The sequence below is a fragment of the Phymastichus coffea genome, unplaced genomic scaffold (genome assembly GCF_024137745.1).
Source record: "Phymastichus coffea isolate CEN01 unplaced genomic scaffold, Cenicafe_Pcof_1.1 PCOF00057, whole genome shotgun sequence".
Lineage (NCBI taxonomy): Eukaryota > Metazoa > Arthropoda > Insecta > Hymenoptera > Eulophidae > Phymastichus > Phymastichus coffea.
The window spans coordinates 379,580-401,490 of record NW_026706868.1 but is presented as its reverse complement, the minus strand read 5'-3'; the positions used below and the strand labels follow the sequence as shown (position 1 = coordinate 401,490).

The 21,911-nt window shown below is 45.0% G+C and overlaps 1 protein-coding gene across 1 annotated transcript in view; it reads right to left on the bottom strand.

The window, feature by feature from the left end:
- Positions 1 to 21,911, bottom strand: part of LOC131666196 (uncharacterized) — a 100,887-nt gene that overhangs the window by 54,039 nt on the left and 24,937 nt on the right. Inside the window, exon 5 of the mRNA XM_058938631.1 lies at positions 20,683 to 20,839. Coding sequence (XP_058794614.1) covers positions 20,683 to 20,839 — 157 coding nt within the window. The remainder of the gene's footprint in view (positions 1 to 20,682; positions 20,840 to 21,911) is intronic.

Here is a 21,911-nt window from a genome sequence, read left to right as displayed (position 1 = left end):
AACAAGGTAGCGAGATGTTTTTTCTACGTTTGATAACGTTTGACAGGCTCTTTTGTGGCATTGAATAACACTTAATTGATACTCGCGCGCGCAAATCGTGCATAGCACCTTTTGGGTTGGGAACAACGTTGAATGAAAATTCGATTGCTTTTATTTTTTTATGTGAATACCCATGAGGTTAAGAGCTTTCAATCTGCTTTGACTTAAATACATCTGAATATGTACTTGATAACATAACATTTCAGTAATGATTGGCGCAATACGATTAAGTAGATCGGAATTGGATTCCCCTAGTTTAGCAAAATAATACACACATATTCGAATATTCATCCAACTTGTAAGTTTCTACGTTCTGCATATTTTCAAATTTTTCCCACGTTCAAATAAAAAGTGAACAGACATCCAACTAAGCTGCTCAGCTTTCATCACTAAACGTAGCAGACCAAAAGAAAGAATGAAAATAAATCGTTCGATTGGACGGACAGCAAAAGAAATGCATCGATCGGCATCTATCGTATCTTGTCCTAATGGGCGGTGATCCGTCAATGTGACCATTGTTCTATGTAAGCAAAAAGGAGAAAACGGAAGAAGCAAGATCGTTGAAATGAGCGTCGCATCCATTATATGATGGGTGGTCAGTAAATATTTGGCGATTCCAAACCTGTGTTTATAACGCCAATTATTTTCCCGGTTTATTGATACTCATTCAACCTAGCATTTGTGTACAGAGAATATCTCGCTGATGAGAACGTTACATTTGACTAAGTAGATATTGATTTTTCGAAAAATATTTGCCAACTAATTATGGTTGCCTTGACTTTAAATGTTACAGAAACGCGACAATGGAGCATAAATAGGATTATATCAAAAGCGAACAATCATGCTGGAAGAAGAAGAAGATAATAAAGTGTCCTTGTAAAGAGCAAAAAATTTCCAGGGATAATAGACATTATTTTGCTCGAATGCGGAAATAACTCGGTTGTAAAATAAAACTCTGTCTGGCTGACAATTTTGGCGCACGCGCGCGCGAAAGTGGTGTGCTAATTGAAAATTCATAAAATTAAATCCCCCTTGAAAGCACTACAGGATGAAAAATACATTGAAAAGCTCATTCTCGACAGCACTCAATAGTGACAAAGCGTCTGCGAAAAAGTGGAGCACTTTTCGAGGCAACACTCGTAAATTGACATTACAGCTGGCTTGCAATTGCAATTCATCTCCATCTCGCGCTCGCTTGTGGCCGTCAATAGACTCGACTCTCTCACTTATTTCGGCAGTGCACGTACGGCCATGAACTCAACTCGCCGCTTGCGCACTATATGCGGAAGGTCGACAACCCCGCAACTTCCGAAGATAATGGGAGTCGGTCGACTAGGCGCTGCTGCAGCGTGCTTTTTATCGCGTTATTGAAAAGCCACACGGCTTTCGTCCTTTTTTGCCTATCTCTCTCTCGCGCTCCGAAGGCAGTTTGCGGTATACGCTCTGTGTGTATATACGAGCGGCATCGAAATATTGTGGCTTTTAAGCTACCCTGCTCTGGGTTAATGAGTTTCTTACTCGCGAAATTGCTGACGCTCGCGCTGATAGATAGTGCCAATTTACGCGCAACCGGCCTTGGAGAAGCTGATTTTGTTTTGCTGGCCTTAGCTGCAACACAATTAAGCTAAGCATTGTTTTCGTCAAAAAAGCAAACGCATAAAAAGCTAACGTGGCGCGCAATCACGCTGAAAATGAGCACTTCGGTGCTTTTTCGGCTCTCGCTTTGTTTTCCTGTCAAACTGGAAAGAAAAGCTGCGGATCCATTGTTAGAGTGTGGAAACAAACGAATGCGGGACATATAGAAAAGCGCGCTACGCGAGAGAGCCATCGAAACGCGAGTGCTCATCAAGCGCGCACGCCGAAAGATAAGTCGGCGCAACGAAGTAAATAGACGCGGGCACCATGTATGACGCTGCGAAAACGGCAAATTAAAAGGGACACGTCTGTCCAAATTTATTCCGCTCTTCAGGTAAAATGTTAATGAAGCGCTACCCGCACAAGTGCGAGAGTATTTGGCGGCCAATCAGCATACTGCAGACGCGACTGCTTAGCATATAATCCGCGAAGCTCCTGCACGGCTGATGACTATTCATAGTTGGCCGGCGCGCGTATGCGACTAATCGCGATTGTTGCACAATGATGACCGGCAGAGCCAGATCTCTATATCTACGAACTATGCAATTTTTACGTATAGCTATGATGCTGCTACTGCTGCTGCTGATGCTGTTGCAAGAGGTCAACAAGTGGATCGACGAACCATCGGCACCGATATGCATATAGTAAACTAGCGATGGATGAATAATCGAGAGGATTGTTGGCCTGTATCTATATATGTATACCATTCTCGTGGAGAGAGAGCTTTTAATTGGTGGCATCGTCGGATCGGCAGTAATTGGCGTTCGGAGATGGAATTAGAGAGAGCTGTGATTTCTTCTCGAAAATCTTGTTTTTCAGTCTCTTCGTTTCGTCCTAATCAAAATGCAAGCATGAAAGTTGAAGAGCGTTGACCTCTATCTCTCTCTCTCTCTCTCTTTCTCTGTCTTTCCCACTCTGTGTTTGAAAGTACAATGGCACAACGACGAACAATGGACTACGCGATAATATTAACGTCGCCGTAGTCGCGGGGTGGGTGCACCTGTCTCCGCAACGTTCTCTCGCGGTGCACCCAGCGTAGCGTGCTATTTTTCGGCACTTCAACCCAGGCCAAACGCTCGCGAGTCCCTTTGTTCTTTGCTGTACAGTCGAGCTGAAGGTGCATTACTTTGGCCGGTAAAGAAAACGGCGCGCAATGAAATATACGTCGTGGATGTGTAAAATTTAAGCCTCGCACGTAGTGCAAGCTTATTGAAAATAACTATGGAATATCGATCAACTCTCGTTGGCGTTGTTAAAAATTGTCCCTTGGGGGCCGCATAACTATCCACAAATGTTATTGCAATAAAAGAAGGTTTTTCTGCCGTCGACAGACATTCTTGAAAAACGAAAAACGTGTTGCACGCGAAAAAGTTTCGTCGATCAGAAGGAATATATACTTTTTTTTCAGGAGGGTGAAGGCCAACGGGAAAAGAATTTTATCCAACTTGTAGAAAGTCGATGGAATCCTGGGCGTCTGTCATTTCTCATTTCGGCTTCGCGCGAACAAACGAACGAACGCACCGCAATGCACGTCTGGCGATAGTTAGCTGTGAATTCCTTGGACAGTGCAATTTTGTGGTTGAGACTTCGTCGTGGTTGCTCCGCGTCGGGACTATGGGTTTAGCTTGAGGTATCCCTTTCTCTCCAGAGACTTACTGTGTTTGGGGAAATAGAGAATGAAAGAGAGACAAAGTTAGCGAGGTATTAAAATGAAAGCCGATTTTTATGAAATTCTTATTCTATTCGATATAGTAAACGATAAGAATACTTTTCCAACGGAAAAAGGTGAAGGCCCTTGCAACAAATTGACGATAAACTTTTAGTCTGAAAATATATAGAAAGAGATATCGTGTAAACGTCAGGTGAGACATTTTATATCCATAATTAGCTGCTTCGGTGACAAGAACTCGGAGATAGAAAATTATACAGATAAAGCTTGGTTGAAAATGCTTTTCTGCCAGATAACATTTTAAAGATATTTACTTTCACGAAGTTAATTTCATCACTGATAGAATTAAACATATCGTCAATAAAGTCGCTTGAGAAAGTACACTTCAAATCATGCCGTAATCAACCTAATTCCCAGTCAATACCAAATCGCAATTTCGCAAAACAACAGCATGAGAGTTTTTGAAACAAAGAAATGTAAAGTGAGTCTAATCCTGATCTGTTCGAAAAACCTAGATAGATAGAGAGAGAGGGAGAGGGAGAGAGAGAGAGAGAGGTCATGGATCACCACGGTTTCGTCGGTCGTTAACCGGAAGCTCAGGTAGGATTAAAGGGCAGCTGATGCGACGTTTTACGACGCCACAGAAAACTTCTTACTCGTCGCGCGTGCCATTAACGGCTTTAGCTACTTTATTACTCGTAGTTAGTTTTCCTTCGACGAAAAATCTAGAGAACGAAAGATAAAGACAGGAAGAAAGAGAGAGAGAGAGAGAGAGAGAAAAAGAGAGAAATTACACGTGCTCACGACGAAGATTTTTTCTGTTCGAGCGAGCGACGTGATCTTGCGCGTAAATCTTAACGGGCTGTTAATATGCAGTTTGCAGGCGCAAAATTGCAGGCGCAGCAGCAGCAGCAGCAGCAGCAGCGAATAGAGAGGAGGAGAAGGCGGAGAAACCAGCCATGCGGCTTTTGCTTCTAGCTTTCTCTTGAGGGAGAAGGAGAGAGCGAGAGAGTTGCGGAACGAGCTGAAAAGCACATGTGTGTGCGCTTACCTGGCTGTATCAGCGGGACCACCGCTTTCGCACGGCCCACGCTCCCGTACACGCAAATCGAGGAGAGCACTATTATTTCTCTTACGAGTGCGCACTTCTTCTTTCACTTGCCACTTGCACCTTTGGGCTCTCTCGCTCTCTTTCTTACACGCGCGAGCACAAGGATGTGGTTTTTTTCTCTCTCCTCTCTCCTCTGAAAGAGACTTTTTACATGGCACTCGAGATCATGTGATTTCATAAAACGCATTTTCGGTGCTGAATTTATTATGTATTTTGGTAAAGATAACTTTATTCGCGAGCTCGACTATCTGTAGAGTACACGGCTACGAGCGTCACAAAGAAAAAGCATTGTCGAGTCAATGAAACGTTTGAATATCCTTCGAGTTACTTCAATGGCGTTGTGATATAAGCCAGAGTACGTTACACAGTGAATCCCGTATGTATATAATCGCATGTAGTGCACACTGCACGGATTTAATTACCCAGACATCTCCTCTCGGCATGTCGTATAGCTGTAAGATACACATGAAGAGATGGACACTACTCTCGAGTCGGACGTCAAGAGCGTGTGCACACATGTGAGTGAATTCAAATTAAAACGAGTTACGCCATGATGATCGCCGTGGTTTCGTTTAGCCGAAAGGATTAACGTCGTGTGATCGGCACGCGGTGCCTCTTTGGGCTCAGCATGCGGCCGCAACAGCGGGGGGATTCTCCGCTTGGCAAGCTCGGTATCTCCTGGGAGGCTTGAATTTCTCAGTGGCTAGTTTTCACCTGCCTTTTTTCAAGTCGACGGACACACGAGCATGGAATACTGACTTGCTGAAGATTACCACAGAGAATGCTCAAGGCACAAACTATGTATTTTTAAGATGCAATGTTGCGCGCGACGTGAACGTTCGTACAGCGTATATCGGAAAAGTAAGTAGTACGAGTCGGTTTTCGAGTAGACGCTTTTCTAGCGTTGTCATCGCGTTGCCAGCGATCTTCCGACTGCTATAGATTTAAATCGAACTTTTCTTTTTTGTAAGACTGCAATTTTCATGATTCAAGAGTTATTGACTGTTGATTTCGGGCGTTAAACTAATGAAAAATGCATATAGAGATCATGAGCAAACAATTGCGTTTTGACATTCGTCATGTTGGAAAAATGCACTTATATACTGACGTTGCTGTCGAAAATTATCAACGATAAACGCGATGTCAACCCACAAAACACAATATTCCAGTTGCTTATCTTTCGAATGATTCGATTGACGTGGATTTTGACTTTACCCAATCGCGGAATATTTTTCCCGAAAGAATTCGTGATCGCAAAATTTAAATAAACTTGACTCGATCGTTTGAAAGCTCACCGCAGCGGTAGCAACACAGCCATGCTCGTGTGCGCGCGAGGATCGTGGATTAGACGTGGTCGTCGGTGGGTGTAGGTTGAAAACGAGCAATTAATCCCGCGGCTGTGTGCGCCTCACTCTCTCTCTCTCTCTCTCTCTCTTTTATTCCAGCGTACCCAGACGACTAATCTTCGTCCGCTCGTAAAATCCCGCTGGGGCGTGGTCAAATTTATCGATAGCGCGCATTTCTTGGACAATTTTTCTCTAATCGGTCAGCGTCGAATACGATTATTTTTCGTCCACATTGTCAATTGCCCGGTTTATAGCCCCAAGTGAAATCGACCGAAAATACTTATCCTTGTCGAAAAGAAAAAAAACTCGTTGCAAGGGGAAAGAAAGAACCGCCGTCGTAAAGAAAAGTTGTATAAATTTCTAATTGCTTGTAGCGTGCAAAGTTGCCGTATAGTGTTTTTCAGCGGAGCAGCGAAGGGAAACTTTGCAAAGGCGATCCGTCGCAAGAAGAATGCCTTGAGAAGAGGGGAAAAAAAAGAAGAGCTCGCTTCTTACTCGCGCGCGAGAAAGTTTAGGAGATGCGCGTCGAGAGATGGAAGTTTTTGACCTTGCAACAGCCGCAAGAAAAATAACAGCGAATAAAAGTCTTGCGAGCGCGAGCAGTCCATAAATATTGCAGAATTGTCGGCAACCCTGAGCTGCTACAAGGAACTTTTTTACTCGCGGCAAAGGGGAAGCGGCAGTGGACGAGCCGCGTGTCGTTTACGCAATGCTTGGCTTTGCAAATTGCAACGATTTAGCTCTGAATTGTGTCTGCGCGCGAGTTCTATCGGTTTTATCGTTACGGATTATTACGCTCTTTCAATTCCCCGACTGGCAATCATACTTTGCGCCTAACAACGCGCGCCGAGCAAGGCCATTAAAATATTAATGCGAATTGATGGCTCACAAGCGAATAATTACACTCGTAAATTGGCCTATCGGGCAGGTATTATTACACTGGAAAGCTGATGCGGAGCACGAAGTTACGAAGTTTCAGCGTTTTCGGCGGAGCAACAGTTGATGAATCGACGAGTTGCCATTAGAGTGTGGCGGGCCGCTCGTTATTGTTTGCCAGAGCGCGCGTGCGCTGATGAAAAGCCAAAACATCTTCAACTGCGAGCGATTACGCTAATGAGATTTACTAATTTGGAGCGGGTTTATCGTTGCTGCGGCGATACGAGCAAATTAAGAGGCTAGCTGCTCGGGCTTGGGAGCCTGCATTAATTAGGATTTTTCCTCTTTTTCTTTTCTTTTTTTTTTTTTTTACGGCTCCCCCGGGAGCCGGGATTTAGCGCGGCTATCCATTTTTTTCCGTGTTAATTAATACCGAGGCGCGAGCAAGAATATTGTCATGGATGAGCAGGAGCACGCGAATGAAATTCATCGGATAACTATAAGCCAACTTGACGTTTAGCTTGCGAGTACGCTAATGAATAATTTACCCGGCAAAAGGATGTTTTGATATACGTATTACTCGGATGTACAAGAGTTTCGTCGCGCGTATCGCGCGTATCGCGCGTCTGGAAAGGAAAGGAAAAGCCCTCTCTTCGTTTTGTATAAGAGCGCTTCAGTCGGCTATAAAGAGAGAAGGAGGATAGGAAATTTAATAATGGAAGAGCCGAGTAGTTTTTCGAGAGCCCGGCTCATTCGTGCGCAACTGCTGCCGCTGCCGCTGCTGGGCCCCCATTGTCGAAAGAGCTCTCGAACTTTGTTTCGTCGGTGAATGAATTTAAACGCATCTCGCTTACCGCTATTCCACGGCTTTATTTTACGGATACAAAACTCACATACTCAACAATTTGTTGTGCTCGGAAGTCTCTTACTAAACATGAATTATTATACATGAATTGCAACGTAGGAGCTAGTGTTGCAGCGCAACTACATAGTGAGACTGGAGGGACAGAAATTGTTGCAAACTCTGTGCGTCAATGTGACAATTGCAGAATTTACGCACTGCAACTACGTAATTCATATCAGAAAGCCGAGAGAGCGTGCAATTTCACCTGTAATACCTGCTATAATGCCTTTATAACTGGATCAATTCAAGCGAGCTACGTGAATTTAATTTGGGGAAAAACTCATTAGCGCATCTGCACGCGTGAATGAAGCTACAGCGACGGCGGCGAAACAAAGCTCATTCCATTGCAAAAGTAATTTAAAGCGCCCGCGCGACCGGCAGCATGGCGTTTTCAATTGAACCTCTCGACATAAAAACAATTAATTTCAAGGCAAGTTTAATTGACTGACGATGAGCTTCTTCGTGAATTTTCACGTCCACGCCGCCTAGCCGCATCAATCTTGCGCAGCTTTCCCAGCAGCGGCGCCGGCGCCGGCGCTTAATCGCTTTTCTTGGCGAGCTTATGTACGCGCCAAGGGGTGATAATTCGCTAGTGGAATTACAGTCAGAATGTCCGAGAGAGAGAGAGAGAGAGAGAGCTCCGTTGGATGGATTTATACTTGCCTGAGACGTGGGCGAGATCGTTTCCTTCCGACGACCACCACTGCGCGCTCGTACACGAGCTAAGGACTTAATTATGCGGCACGACTTTCCTCCTCTCGCCGCTCGTCATTTCTCTTTTATTGCGCGTCTAACACGCGCTGATTTCGCTGGGATAAAACCAAGCTGTTTTACCTCACTGGATACGAGCTCGAGATCAAGACAAGATATAATAATGCTGTAAATCTAACGAGGACAATGTTTTTCCTTTGTACACTCGCGATTCAAACGATGCAATTCACTTGCAAATCTAGCAAATTAATGATCCTGAAGCGATAAATTTTACTACATGGGCAAACTAGCAAATTGCTGATAAAGGATTGGACGGGAAGTTAACGTATGCAGGGTTCGTTGAAGAGGATCATCGTTGGCGTGGTTCTCTGCGCGAACAAATTGGAAAGAGAGATTATTTCACGGATTAATTGACCACTCATTTTCGGGGCTTCGTTTTCACCTATGAAACTTCTGTAACGCCACTCAATACGTAAAATGCTGCACGCCTCTAGATTAATTGTCTCTTTAATGTCAGATTCCAAATACACGCGATCGCTTTATCGGATTAAGGTGTATTCCATCTAAAGCTGCATTAAGGTGGCAGAGAGAGAAAAAAATGTGAGGCGACTTTGTTGCGCACGAATATAGTAAAGAAAAGCAAAAGAATAATGTGTATAACAGTAATACAAAGCCACAAAAGGTTCTCATAAAAGAGAGAAGTCGAAAAAGCCAACGAACCGGGTAGTTTCGCTGGGGAACGAAGAAAACACTTTGAGGTCGCGCTCGCGGATCTCGGCCGTCGCTGAACATAATACCCGTATATACGCGGGGGCTGGATAAAGGAGCGAAAGGAGGGAGGAAACTTTCATCGTCGACGTCGGACAACTCCATTTTGCCGTGTATCGCAACCTGCCTTGAAGGTCCGAAGATAGATCTTCTCCCGCGCGAGCATCTACGCGCAAGCGATCCAATGTAATATACGCGGATGTCGTTCTCTTCTAATGCGCGTATCGTCAACTTTATCACGCGATTTAATATGAATAAACATCTGCGCGTGCGAGACTTGTGCACCTGCGGCATACGCTCTGCTCGAGTACTTGCAGCTGCTACGTTATACGCTGTCGAGCGAAAGAGAAAGAAGACGAGCAGCTTTAATTTTTAACGCGTCATCGTAACGCATCTGGCCAATTTGCATGCGCGAGCTGAGAAATCTCAAGCTGAGGTTAGTAACGCACGTGCATCACGCGCTCGAGGTAAGTAAGGCCGAGCCAAAGTTTGTTAGGCATTAGCCGTGTAATGGGCTCCCGTACTCTGGGTCCTCTTCCACTTTTCCCTGGTATTTTATTATTTCATGATGGAATCTCTATCTTGTCTATCCTTCTCTAGTCGACTACTTACAGTGACTGTAATAATTTACTCTTCTCACCTTAACCTCGCTTGTTTTCTAAAACCTTCGCACTTATCGGTGTTGCGATCAATCCCCTTTTTTGCTTCACTCTACGTCTCAATTTACCCTCCTGTTTTCTATAACTTCCGAGTGACAGACGGAGATAGAGAATCGTTGTTTACATGTCCTTTTTTGGCTATACCAGATGGCTTTGTTCGGCTTTTTCTACGTGCCTTTGAGCACGAATCCTAGAAAGAAATCTAGAGCGAATGTTCGCGCCAATGCGCGAGCAGGATTCGTTCTTCTCTCTCCTTCTCTCTCATTCTCTCTTTCTCTTTTTCTCACCGACAAAGTGCTCGCGCGCGAATACCGCAAACACATCCAGCCTTCTTCCGCGTGGCTGCTGCAACTTTGCGGTTGTCCGCTCTTACGTAATGCTGCATGAGAGACGGAGAGAGAGCGGGAGAGCCTGTATGTGCATTCTCTACCGTCTTTTGAATGAGTACCCTGCGAAAGTACTTGCCATTCCTCGGCAAGAGAGGAACTGATTTTATGGAAAGAATTTTCAATTTGGCGCGATAGAGATCTATAGCTTTGCGTGCATTTGGTGAAACTTTTAGGAAGCTGTATTTAGACGTAAATAGAAAATGGCAGTGCCATAAAAACTCGTAAAAACCGGAAACGGATAAACGAAATATTTTTATTTACGTAGCGTAAAAATGTCGCTTTTATGAATACGTCGCTGGTAGTTAAACATTTAGCTTCAAAATGAAATATGATAAAATAAAGTAGACTATAAAAGCGAGAAATGAAAATATTTTATAAAGCAAATTGCTCAAAAGCTGCCGTCCAATAAATTTGGAGCATTCAGCGTTGGTGAGCAGTCAAAAGCGAATACTCATCGCCTAATATCTTGCTGTTATATAATGAAGCCAGGGAAAGAGCGAGAAAGAGAGAAAGAGAGAGAGAGAGAGCGAGAGAGAGAAAGCATTACAGCGCGAAAGGGGAGAGAAAAAGAACGAAAACAGTTGAGAGCGCTGCCCGATAAAAAACGCTCACGCATATAAAAAAGGGATATAGAGCAGCAGCAGCAGCAGCAGCAGCAGCAACAGAGGATCGTAATGAGTCGTAAAATTCCTTCTGATTTTTAAGCTCGCTCGAGCTGAAAGTGCTGCTTTGCCACTGGCGGCGCTAGTAGAGTCGTCCTTTTTTCTCACATTTTCCCTCACTCGTTCGCTTAATTTTTTAACTCCTCCCGCGCTTCTTCTATTTTCCGAGCGCGCACGGCATCTCGCTCTATCTCTCGCCAATTTTATTTGAGCACGCGAGCGTGAGCGCACATTAATTGTGCGCCTTTTTCGCTTCTTCACATTGTTGGCGCACGCGCGCTTACAAACCAAATGATTTTAGCGCTCTCGGGCGCTCGCCTCGGATTTCTCCTCCCCTCGTCCTGTCGGCCGCGGTCGTCTCCTTTTTCTTCTATTTTTTCTGTTGGCGCGTATCTTCTTCTCTTCGCGGCCCCTTCTATGCGAAGAGTCGAAGACGGCAAAGGAAGAGAGAGAGAGAGAGAGAGAGAGAGAGAGAGAGAGAGAGAGAGAGAGAGAGAGAGAGAGAGAGAGAGAGAGAGAGAGAGAGAGAGAGAGAGAGAGAGAGAGGGAATCACCGCGAAAAAACGAGTGTGCGCGGTCCACGCACACTTGCCGAAAGTGCAACGGCCTCTTTCTCATAGGCCAGGGACCTCGGAGTATATGGAACGAAGAGGGGCCTAATCGTTGTCGGTGCATCGCTGCCGAGGAGAAAGAGCACGAGCCTCTACCGCCGTGGCAGTCAACTCGCCGCAGCTCGTCCGACGTTTTTATTTGGCTTATGATTTTTATCGCGCGCGCGCCACGGACAGAGCGAACGCCTGTTACCACGGGAATTCGACGACGATAGACACGAGCCACGAAGGCTTCAGCTCTAATGAGACGACGCACCTGTGTCTTCTTTTTACTTTCTCGTTCGCCTTTTTCGAGGTGCTCCACGCCACCGGCGATTCACGTTTGATGACGCACTGACCTCGGCTTTGTAGCTGTAGAAAACTGAAATTTTCGTAGATATTTTCCGAAAGCGACTTTTCCTAACGAAGTATCGCGAAATCATTATCGTCATCGAGCACAATTAAAATAATTGTCAAGTCCAAGGTGTAGCTGAAAGATATATTTTTGTGATGCTTCAAGGCCAAAAGCAATATATTCATAGTTTTGTGGCATAAACTTCGTAGGAGCACACGCGCCATTGCAAAGTACTTTGAAGCCTCTTCGATAAAAGGGTCAACCGAAGAGAGCAGTTTGAACGGAAAATTTCGGAAGCGATATTTCAAGTGTACAATGGTAGCAGCAACCCGTAGTATAATTCGAGCAGCGACATTGGATTTTCGATTATACGGCCAACACATACATTCGAACTTCGGGCGAAGAACAAAAGGGGGTCAGCGCAGCTGGAATTTTAGATTAAGAATGCGATTGGCGAGCGCGACGCTTCTATTCGCCCTCGCGTTTCTTACGAGACGACGAGATGACTATGGAATACGAGCACGGCTCCGAACTACGTGTCCTCAGTGCACAACAAGAATCCTTGAGTCGACAATAGCCACAGCAAGACATTTCGAGTGCAACTTGAGCTCTTAATCAAATCACATTTTCCTCCTAAGCTTGTAAAGGCATTTTTGCCAATTTAATTGCAAACATTACGTTGTACGACGTCATTTCAGCAGCTCGGATGAGCGATCGTGAACCCCGGCACGGCTAACAGCAGGCAGTAGGACCATTGTTTCTTTGCTCCTCGTTCGGCTTTAATTACCTCAGCTTGTACGCCGAATGAGAATTAGATCAGCTGAAGCTTTTTTTTATTTCACTGGCCAAGCAAAAACTCAGCGACACGCCGGGCTAAGAGTTCTTCGTGCTCTTTTTTTATCGCCAGAGACTTCGCAAGTTTAGTAGAAGATTAACTGTTGAATGTTTAAACACGAGCGACTATATTCTCGTTTTATCTTTCGTTTGCGAAAATTTTGGTCTAGGCTTTTGCAAAAGTTCGTATACTTTTCAAGCTGTATTTTAGATAGTATTTTGAAATAAAGCGGTGATTCAGCTATCATAAATAATTGGGAGACTGATCAACTTAAGTAGGTAAGTGAGTACGAGTTTATCCCCAAATGATGGCTTACTGGCAAAGTAAGTCTCTAACAAGAGTAATTCCAAGTAAATTATCTACCTGTCCATCAAATCGCAAGCCACTAACGTGGGGTCAGATCATTGCCCTCACGTAAGTTCAATTACTGCTAAGAGCTTATACAGAGTTCCTATAGTAACTGCGCCTTAGCAGGCTGTGGAAACTCAATATTTGAACAAAAGCGTACACTTCAACTGTACCAGTTCCATATTAATGCACCGATTCCGAGAAACACATTTAAATGCCAAGGTAAATCCTGCGTCCAATATAATTTCAGAGCTCCCTGATGAAAAATAAAACAGAATCCTCCTCTTCCTCTCATGGGCAGATGAAACCGAATATAATATTTTGATAAATAGGCGGGCATCGCAGTTGGCAATATTCGCGTGCGATCAGATCAAAACATGACGTACGCAGGAAATATCGAAGCTACGCTCGTCGCTGGCAAACAAAAAAAATCGCAGGCGTGCCTAGAAAAGGGGATTTGTCGAAACGATTTTTACGGCGGCTATCGTCGAGCACATGTGCTTCTAAAAAATGACTCGCGAGAGAAAGAGTGAAAAATGCGCTATCGACCCCATACGACACTCACATTCACACGCGCGCGCGCGCGCACGCACACACGGGCACACAGCCGAATCCCGTTAAAAATTGATTCGACTAACAGTCGCGCGAGCGAAAAAAAAGTGCGAGAGAGAAAAAGAGAAGCGCACAGAACGGGCAGCACGGGTCGACCTTACCTGAGTCCATAAACTACCATACACGTTCGAAGCAGCACGCGACAAAACGAGAAGTGCAGGAAAGAGTGCAAAAGAGCGGAAAAAAGCGCAGCGAATGTTTACGTTGGGCGACGATGAATCGCTAGGTGGTAACCGAAGATTAGTCGAGTACAGGCAGGGCACGTTGAACGCTTTATTCGTATCATTTATCCAAGGAAAAGTTTGCAGCGAGTGGGCGAATAAGCGAGTAGTTAAGGCGCTCAACGTTAATGTTTAATCACGCACACAATGAGCTCCGGCGCGCTGCCTGCCGCTAAACGCGGGCTCAGCTAAATCGCAGACTACACAGTGGCTCGTTAAAACTCGATGCAAATTGCGACCGCGCGCGACGCACGGGCGGACGCGGTGAACCCTCCAACATGAGAGATGACTACGGATCGAGGGCGCGGCGGAGCATAGCAGCGCCGATCCCATCCGTCGGATTTATGTTGGTGCTGCCGTGCCGCGCGCGTTTTTCACTGTTACCTTTTGAGCGATGCCTTCGATCGCCGCGCCGAACTTGCCGCGCGGAGCCTTTGCATGTCTGAGCGAGCGCGCGGCGACTGTCAGTTCCAGCGCGAATTGCATTTGTTCGCGCGGAGCAACTGCCACGTCGTGAATCATAATCTCCGATTTTCTGCTTGTGGCGCGCCTCGCAAACAAAGTATCTCGCGAATAATGCAACAGTTGCGCCAGGCGCATCTTCCATTAGCCTCCTTGTGAAAACAGAAGCAGTCTCCGGCTTGTATGGATTGATCGATATGCGTGTACGCCCGCAGGGAGTGCACGCATACATACACACTGGCATTTTGCTTTCCACCTATACACGTAGTAGGTTTGCACTCTTCTCCTCGCTTTTTCTTCCTCCGGTCTCTCGTAATTTCTCGCCCTTTTTTTTACTCCTTTTTCATTGAGGAATGCTTCCGCAAACAATCATTTTCACACCGGGGGAATAGGAGGCGCAAGCTAAAAACTAACTTCTAGAAAAAATAATAGAAAGAGAGCGCGAGAGAAATGAAAGAAACTGGGTCATTTTCCGCGCGCGAGCTCGAAATTACTCGGATCGCAACTTTTTAATGACCGAGCACACGCCGCCGGCTGCTTTTCAATTAATATCAATAACTGCAATCGGAGGCGCTACGGCAGAAAATTGCCCAGCGAGTCAAAGAGAAAATTGTCTTTTCACGAGGGCAAAACTCGCTTTTTTCTTTCTTTTCTTTCTTCCTACCTTTTTTTTCCTGCTGTGAGTTATGCTAATTAGGGTTGTGCACAATGAACGATGCGCTGCGAGCCAAAATAATTCATCTCTTTGACTTTTCATAGGTAGTTTCCAAATGAAAAGATTATTTTGAGCGAGAGCCGAACAAAAAGCCGCGCTCAATGCAACTCTTCCTTGTGTCGGATCGAAAAACAAATAGCCGCTCGTCTGTCTTGTTCCCGTTGCAGCGTTTCGAATGTTAATTGCGAGCTGCTATCGTTTACTTTTGTTTTCGGCGAAACGCACGTCTTGCGCGTACGAGCGTAAACTTTTATTTATTTTTTCTTCGCCGAGCGATCGTCGTACTTTCTTTATCGGAGGTGTATTTAGTGCTAGGAGGCAAAAACCCATCTCGGATTCAGTTTGGCAACGGTACACCGCCGTACAATCGTCCCCCTTTGCGAGAGCTGCTCGGTGAGCTATGTTACGGGACTTGCATGTCAGAGACGCCTGCAACTTTCTCAAGAGATGCTGCAGCTGCATCGGCGCCATCGTCTCTCAGTGATTCTCAACCGATGGAGGTACGCCATTTTTATTTTCGTTTTTTTCCATTTCATTTATTTACTTCTTCTTCCTCCTCTCAAGCTCCGATGTGTATCAAAGTTTTAATGAAGAGAAGACGAGTTACGTAGTTGAATGAAGCGATTATTCAGCTGGAAGAGAACGAGTCAACTTGTTTCGCAAAAGTTTCGCCCAGATAAAGTGTATTGACTCTGAGAGCCAACGCTGCGAAGCTGAGAGAGAGAACCGTTGCCCTCCAGCGAATTCTTTAATTGTCCAAGTTGGACGTAGGCGATTGGAATCTCGTAGAGGGCTTTCTTTTCGTACTGCGTCCAACGTGGACCTTGTTGCTCCATTCCACATCCGGAATAGGTTCTTAAATTTTTTTCAGTTGTTTCAGTTAGCTGATATTTTCATCGTACTTTTCGGCATACTGTTTTTTGTGGAATAGTCGCCTTTAACGACTTTCCCTGCGGATAACCTGCTATTTTCGAGCACCCACTTATCGAACAACGCCTGAATTTGGCACCGAAGGATTTTTACAAACGCGAGCTTACTGCATATACTCATATACAGACTTTTCGGTTACGCTGCCAGCGTGAAACTTTCACTTCCGATATTTAATGCATTTTTTTATTCATTCGAAAAATTTATATTCGCCGAAAAAGTTTTCCTGTAGAAAAGAAAGCTTCGTACACGCGAGTCTCAACGCATATCATCATATAAGAATCGAGTCACCTTCATATTTCACTTCAAGCCGAGCGAAAGAGATTCGCCCTAGAAACTTTACAGGGAGGAGGGTAGCTGTTCTAGAAAAGGTCGGTGGAAATGGAGAATGAAAAAAGTAAAGAAAAAGAGTTGAGAGAGAGAGAGAGAGAGAGGTAGAGAGGGAGAAAAAGTAGGTACGTTTTGGCGGCGGCAATTCAGGAGGAGAATTAAATGGCTGCATTCGCGAAGTGGGTGTATAAACGGTGAAAGACTCGAGCTCCATGCGGATGAATGGAGTCACTCTTGGGCTCTCTTTGTCGTCCTAAAGCCAAGTCGATTTCTTCTCTACTGTAATACTAAATTTAATAAAGGATACCTGGAGACATCGCACTTTTCTTTTGGCATGCGATAAACAACTGGGAAACGGCTGCGCTTTGCCGAAAATCACAACGAATGTCGAAACAAACTCGCTCTTCACTATTGATACGTTCGTTGTATTCCAGTCGCGAAGCATAATTTACAACCGGTATACATCATTCATCGAGACGATTAGTAATTTTAGGGTGCTATTGAACATCGATATCGCCTTTGTAATTTAATAACAGTACGCTACGCTTATCGGCTAGGAATCCCGATTTAATTAGCAATCGCTTGATTGCAAACTCTATTGATAGTTTATACATGAAAGTAATAAATGCAGTGCTGCTTGGGTAAATCGAATAGAAATTGTAATTAAAGCATTGTATGTATTTCAGGAAATATACATGTGTAGTTTAGTGTTTATATAAGCAATAATGGTTGTGTACCTTCGATAATTCAGCTCTCTCGTCGAACAACATCACTCGAGTTATTTTTCTGTTCGATGAAATACGCATCCAAGTTTAGTAGCTTGAGTTCCCTTTTGGCTGAGGTAGCATCCGAGGCAAATTCTCGTCAGCATCTCAAAGGCAAAGACATCCGCGTAGACGGAGGAACGTTCCAGTGCAATAGTTACCGACAACTTGGTCCGCACGACGAGAGCCCGTAGAAGCCCTCAAGCTATTGGCTCAAACACCGCCGAGCATCTTATTTTCCTGTAGTCTCCAGTCCGACTCTCGCAGTCGAAAACTTTTTAATTCCAACTCAGAGCAGGAACTACCCAAATGCGCACCACGGCAATCGGATCTAGCTCTCCAGCCAAAAGTTCGTTATAGAATTAACACTTGCGAAAAGCTGTGTGCTTATTCATTCGCCAACTCCTTGTGCTAACTTGTTTCGCTCGCAGAGGATGCTTTGCTTTAATACGCGCAGAGCGCGCGCGCTCAACTTTCTCATCGAACTATTGACCTACTTTTTTTTTGCCGAACGCCAGTGAAATTTCGGTGATCAAGTACCACGCGCCTGCGCGCAGCAGATTGATAAAGTTTTAAAATCTGCAGCAGGCAGAGAAGCTTGTTACACGTGCTTGGACTACTTTTACATGCGCGCTCTTCCGCTCACCCGAGAGAATCGATTGTGCACCGTGCCAATATATTTTTTCTCAATTATTTTGCCAGCCGCGAAAACTGATTATCGTTTGATTTCTCTGGAAATTGGTAGCGCCGCTTTCAGTATTTATGCAAAATCATTTATTAAGAGACTCGATTTCTTGAACTTCGGCATTTTCCACTTTTAAATATTCCGAGCCACTTAACTCTTGACGAAAATAAAGAAAAAAAGAAAAGAGAAATAAACTCAAAGCCTGAAATGAGTAATTTTGTCGCACGGTAATTATCCAAAAAAAGCAAGACTACGTAAACAACGAGAGAGAAAAAAAGGAGGGAAACCAACGAACGAGTTGAAAATTTGAATTTCAGTGGCGCTAATTAGTCGATCTTTCCGTTGCGCGAGATGAAAAGTTTCGCGCTTTGCTTTTTCTTTTATGAGGATGACCGGAGAGGGAAGGCTAACAAGCAACCCAACTCGTTAGCCTTCATCGACGATGCTCGAACTTTCTTCTCCTTTCTCGCAGAGGAATCAGATTAGTTTTTCCGGGCCACTTCGAGACAATCGTTCGAGACCCGCTTTTTCTCTTCCTTCATAATTGCTAAAGGGGGCCCCATAAGAAATCTAATTTTTATTAAAACATCATCTTTTTAAATTTGAAAGCTCTTTGGTATTTGACAACCTGACTTTTCTCGCGTACGAGAAGTTGTTTCGCAAGCTCCAATGACTTGGCACTGTATATCTATTCTTTCGTAAAACTATCGACTCGATCTCGGTTTGATACTGAATATCTACGCACACATATGTACATACACCGCACATCGAAACATCGTATTAAAGGGTCACGATGAACTAAAGTTGGCAAACTTGGCCATTCCACGGAGGGTTTACGAAAGTTGGCGATGAACTTTACGGCCGGAATCATATTGAATTTCATTGAGTTACGCAGGGTAAAGGTGCGGCGTTTCGACGACATAGAGAAACGACGTCGGTAAAGTTAACAGCCACGGTCTATTGTAAAAATGAAATACTCCCGAGATATCAAACTTGGGGTCGAGAGTGCAGAATTGAAAGTCCCGTTTGATTTATCGGCCGCTTCGAACAAATTTATTGCCCTCCCGCACGCGCGAATATATTTCCCTTCTGCCGTGCGTTGATCTTTCGCAAAACAGAAAAGAGAATAACGAGAGCTAATCTCGGTTAATGAGAACGAGCAGCGCCTGTGTATTTGGCAACCGGACACAAAGCGGTGAAGTTGCTGTTGCAGATAAGCCGAGAAATGCAGCTTGGTGCGCCGCATCTGAGACATATATAGAGAGAGAGAGAGAGAGAGAGAGAATAAGGGCGCGCACGAATAAACGGCCGCGTGTTTCTCGCCAATTGCCGGCCCAAAGCCACGTCTTGATTGCACCCAAGGGAATTGCTCGTGAACTTGAGATTTATCGCGCGCTCGCTCGCCCGCCCGCTGCTGCACTCGCGCAGCTTCGATACAAGAAAAAATAATAGTTAAACCTGTATGCGCTGACGGATAAAAGAACTACGTAGCTTTCCCTTGGCCGACTGCCACCGTCAGATTTTATCCGAGGCAACGAATTATTTGACAATTAATAGTTCTAGTTTGAATAGCTAATTCTGTCGAACGACTTTAATGCGACAGAAAACAGGAAGAAGGTCGGTTTAAGCTCGTCTACGAGAGGAAAGAAAGTTGCAAAGTCAAGAGAAGAGAGCCATCAGCGCATTAGCCGCGCGGGCTGAAAGTTTTTCGCGTTATTCCATTTGAAATATTCAATAAGTCGCTGCCTGCTGACTATGGCCGATAAACGGCGTAAGTATAATGGAGAAATAGTGTATCTTGACGGGGCCTCCTACCCACCCGCCAGCCTCCCTTGGCGCACTGACCCGATAAATCGAATTCCCCTCCCCCCCTCCTTTCTCTCTCTCTCGCTCGTGTCAGCCGTCGCATCGTCTTGTGAGAAAACTCCTTCACTCAGCGCTTCAACTTCTTTCCTACCGCTAATTCTCTTCTTTTTCTCCTTTTGTTCGCAATTGTCTTTTGACAAAGGCACTTGGCGAAATTTCGTTTTCACGTCGCAGTAATTGAAAAATAGACCGGGATAATCCATGCTGCCTATTTTCCCTCACATGCGTACATGTAAAAGTGCAGGCGGAGGGATTAAACAAGACGGCGACGGCGCGCGTGCGGCGGCTAATGCGCTCTTGATGGACTAACCCCGCGCGCGAAAAGTAAGAGGATTTTGGAGTTATCTTTTGCCGAGTGCGAGCGTGGAAATTAGCTGGCTCTTTAGCGGTCTCTCGGATCAAAAGCCGATTTAACGCGGCGATCCGCGCGACTTTTCATCCTTTATCTTTGCCTCTTTTACTTTTCTATATATAGGCTAACGAAGCGAGCATAATGAATGGCTTTATATTTTCAAAGGTTTTGGTTATAAAGTGCTAGTTAAAGCTCGTTGAAAACTCGACTCAAGTTATGCATTTTGTAATTTGAAATAACTTGAAATACTTGAAAAAAAAAACGTAGAATGGAATCACAAAACTCCGTCGTCAAAAGTGGCTGAAAGAAAGAGAGAAACTAATTCTACATGTACATAAAAGACCAGCGCGTTGATTAACTACGGGACTCGAGCGAAAAATTCCACCTATCAAAGCAACACTGCGGCGCTCTTCGGAGATAAAAACCAATCAGAATCATTCGATTGGCTAACTGGAAAAATGTAAACTAGCCGTACGATTGCCACGCGTGCATCACTCCGAGACCAAGGAAAACAAAAGCGTGAGCATGCCAAGCCGGTAAAATGTGGAACGCGCGAGCGATAGCGCAGAGTTCGCTAATCGAAAGTCCGCGGCAGAGGAGGGAATCCGATCGATGCGTGGTGTGTCCCACGCCGCTCTCGGGGAAATTGCTTTCTCCGGTGCGCGGCTGCCGCAGCTCGTATCTCGCGGAACTTTTAACTCGTTCTCTCTGGCAGGCAGGCGCAGCCCACTTTGCCTCGTGGGCGCGAAGATACCGCCAAATGGCCTCTCTCCGAGAGCAAAGTTGGTTTTTTTCTTTTCCTTGGTTTTTTTTTTTTTTTTTTTTTTTTGTTGTTATTGCGGAGTACTCACGTCTTGTGCGGACAGGATCTGCGTAGCCTGTGGCTGAATGCTGGCCTGGTTGTGGCGCAACGACTCGCAAGTGTTATGCCGCGAGCAGACTCCCCTGTACCACGGCAACGCGCTCGCCGTGCTTGTCCGTCTGTCCTTATACTTTCGCCATACGTGCCTGCAATTGCGAATCAGCTATCAGACGAGTTTGCCACTTTTCCAATAAATAACTTTCCTATTACGGCCTGTCTGTTTCTATCTGTTTAGAGCGTTATAACTTTATTTGTCGAGGACGAATAGAACTTTGCAGACTAAGCAGAACGTGCGATTATCAACTGAGAATGAGCTAGGATAACGGGCAGCAGCGGCAAGATGCATTTGCATTTTGCAAATACACGCGTCTACCGTCCACGATCTCATTCAAAACCAAGCGCTTATTCTCAAATTTTTCTATTATATCCGACCGTTTGACCTGCGCATATTTTTCTCTAACGCAGTGCAAAAAACGCGTGTTTACAATACGCGAGAGAGTCCACGAACATTGAGAAAAAGGGAAAAATCCTCAATTCCATTTAAAAAAATTCGTCCATTACCAATCTACTATTTACGTAGAAAGCAACTGGATAGGCTCGGCGGTGCATGATTAATCGGGCAAAGACAAGATAGCTCAACTGGGCCTTTCCTTCCTCTTCTCTGTCTGTATCTCTCTCTCTCTCTCTCTCTCTCACTCTCTCTCTCTCACTCTCTCTCTCTCACTCTCTCTCTCTCTCTCTCTCTCTCTCTCTCTCTCTCTCTCTCTCTGTCTGCCTCGCGTGTAACGACAACGTCAAAGTCACTCGTATTGTAGCGAAGCGGCGCTGCAACGGTGCCGTGAACCTCGTAATTCGCTCATCTAGCTAAAAGCTCACTTCTCACTTTGTGTCCGTATAGCTGCGCGCATATATTGTAGCATTATATTCTCCCTGCAGAGCGAGAGAGTGTGAGAAACACGGGCTCGTTCGCCCGGAAATTCTATGACGAAGTAGCTACTAATTTTTCCGGCCTCGTAACTTTCGCGCTAGCTCAAATGACACGTGCGCCAGCGAGCGAACGAGAGCGGATATAACAGAGAGAGAGAGAGAGAGAGAGCTTTACTTTAATAGCTTGCTTTGGCAGAATATCACTTGGAGATTTTTTTTCGAGAGATGCTTAAGAAATATGACATTTTTTATGAAAACCAGAGGTGAGATGTTGAATGTTATTTAAGTAAA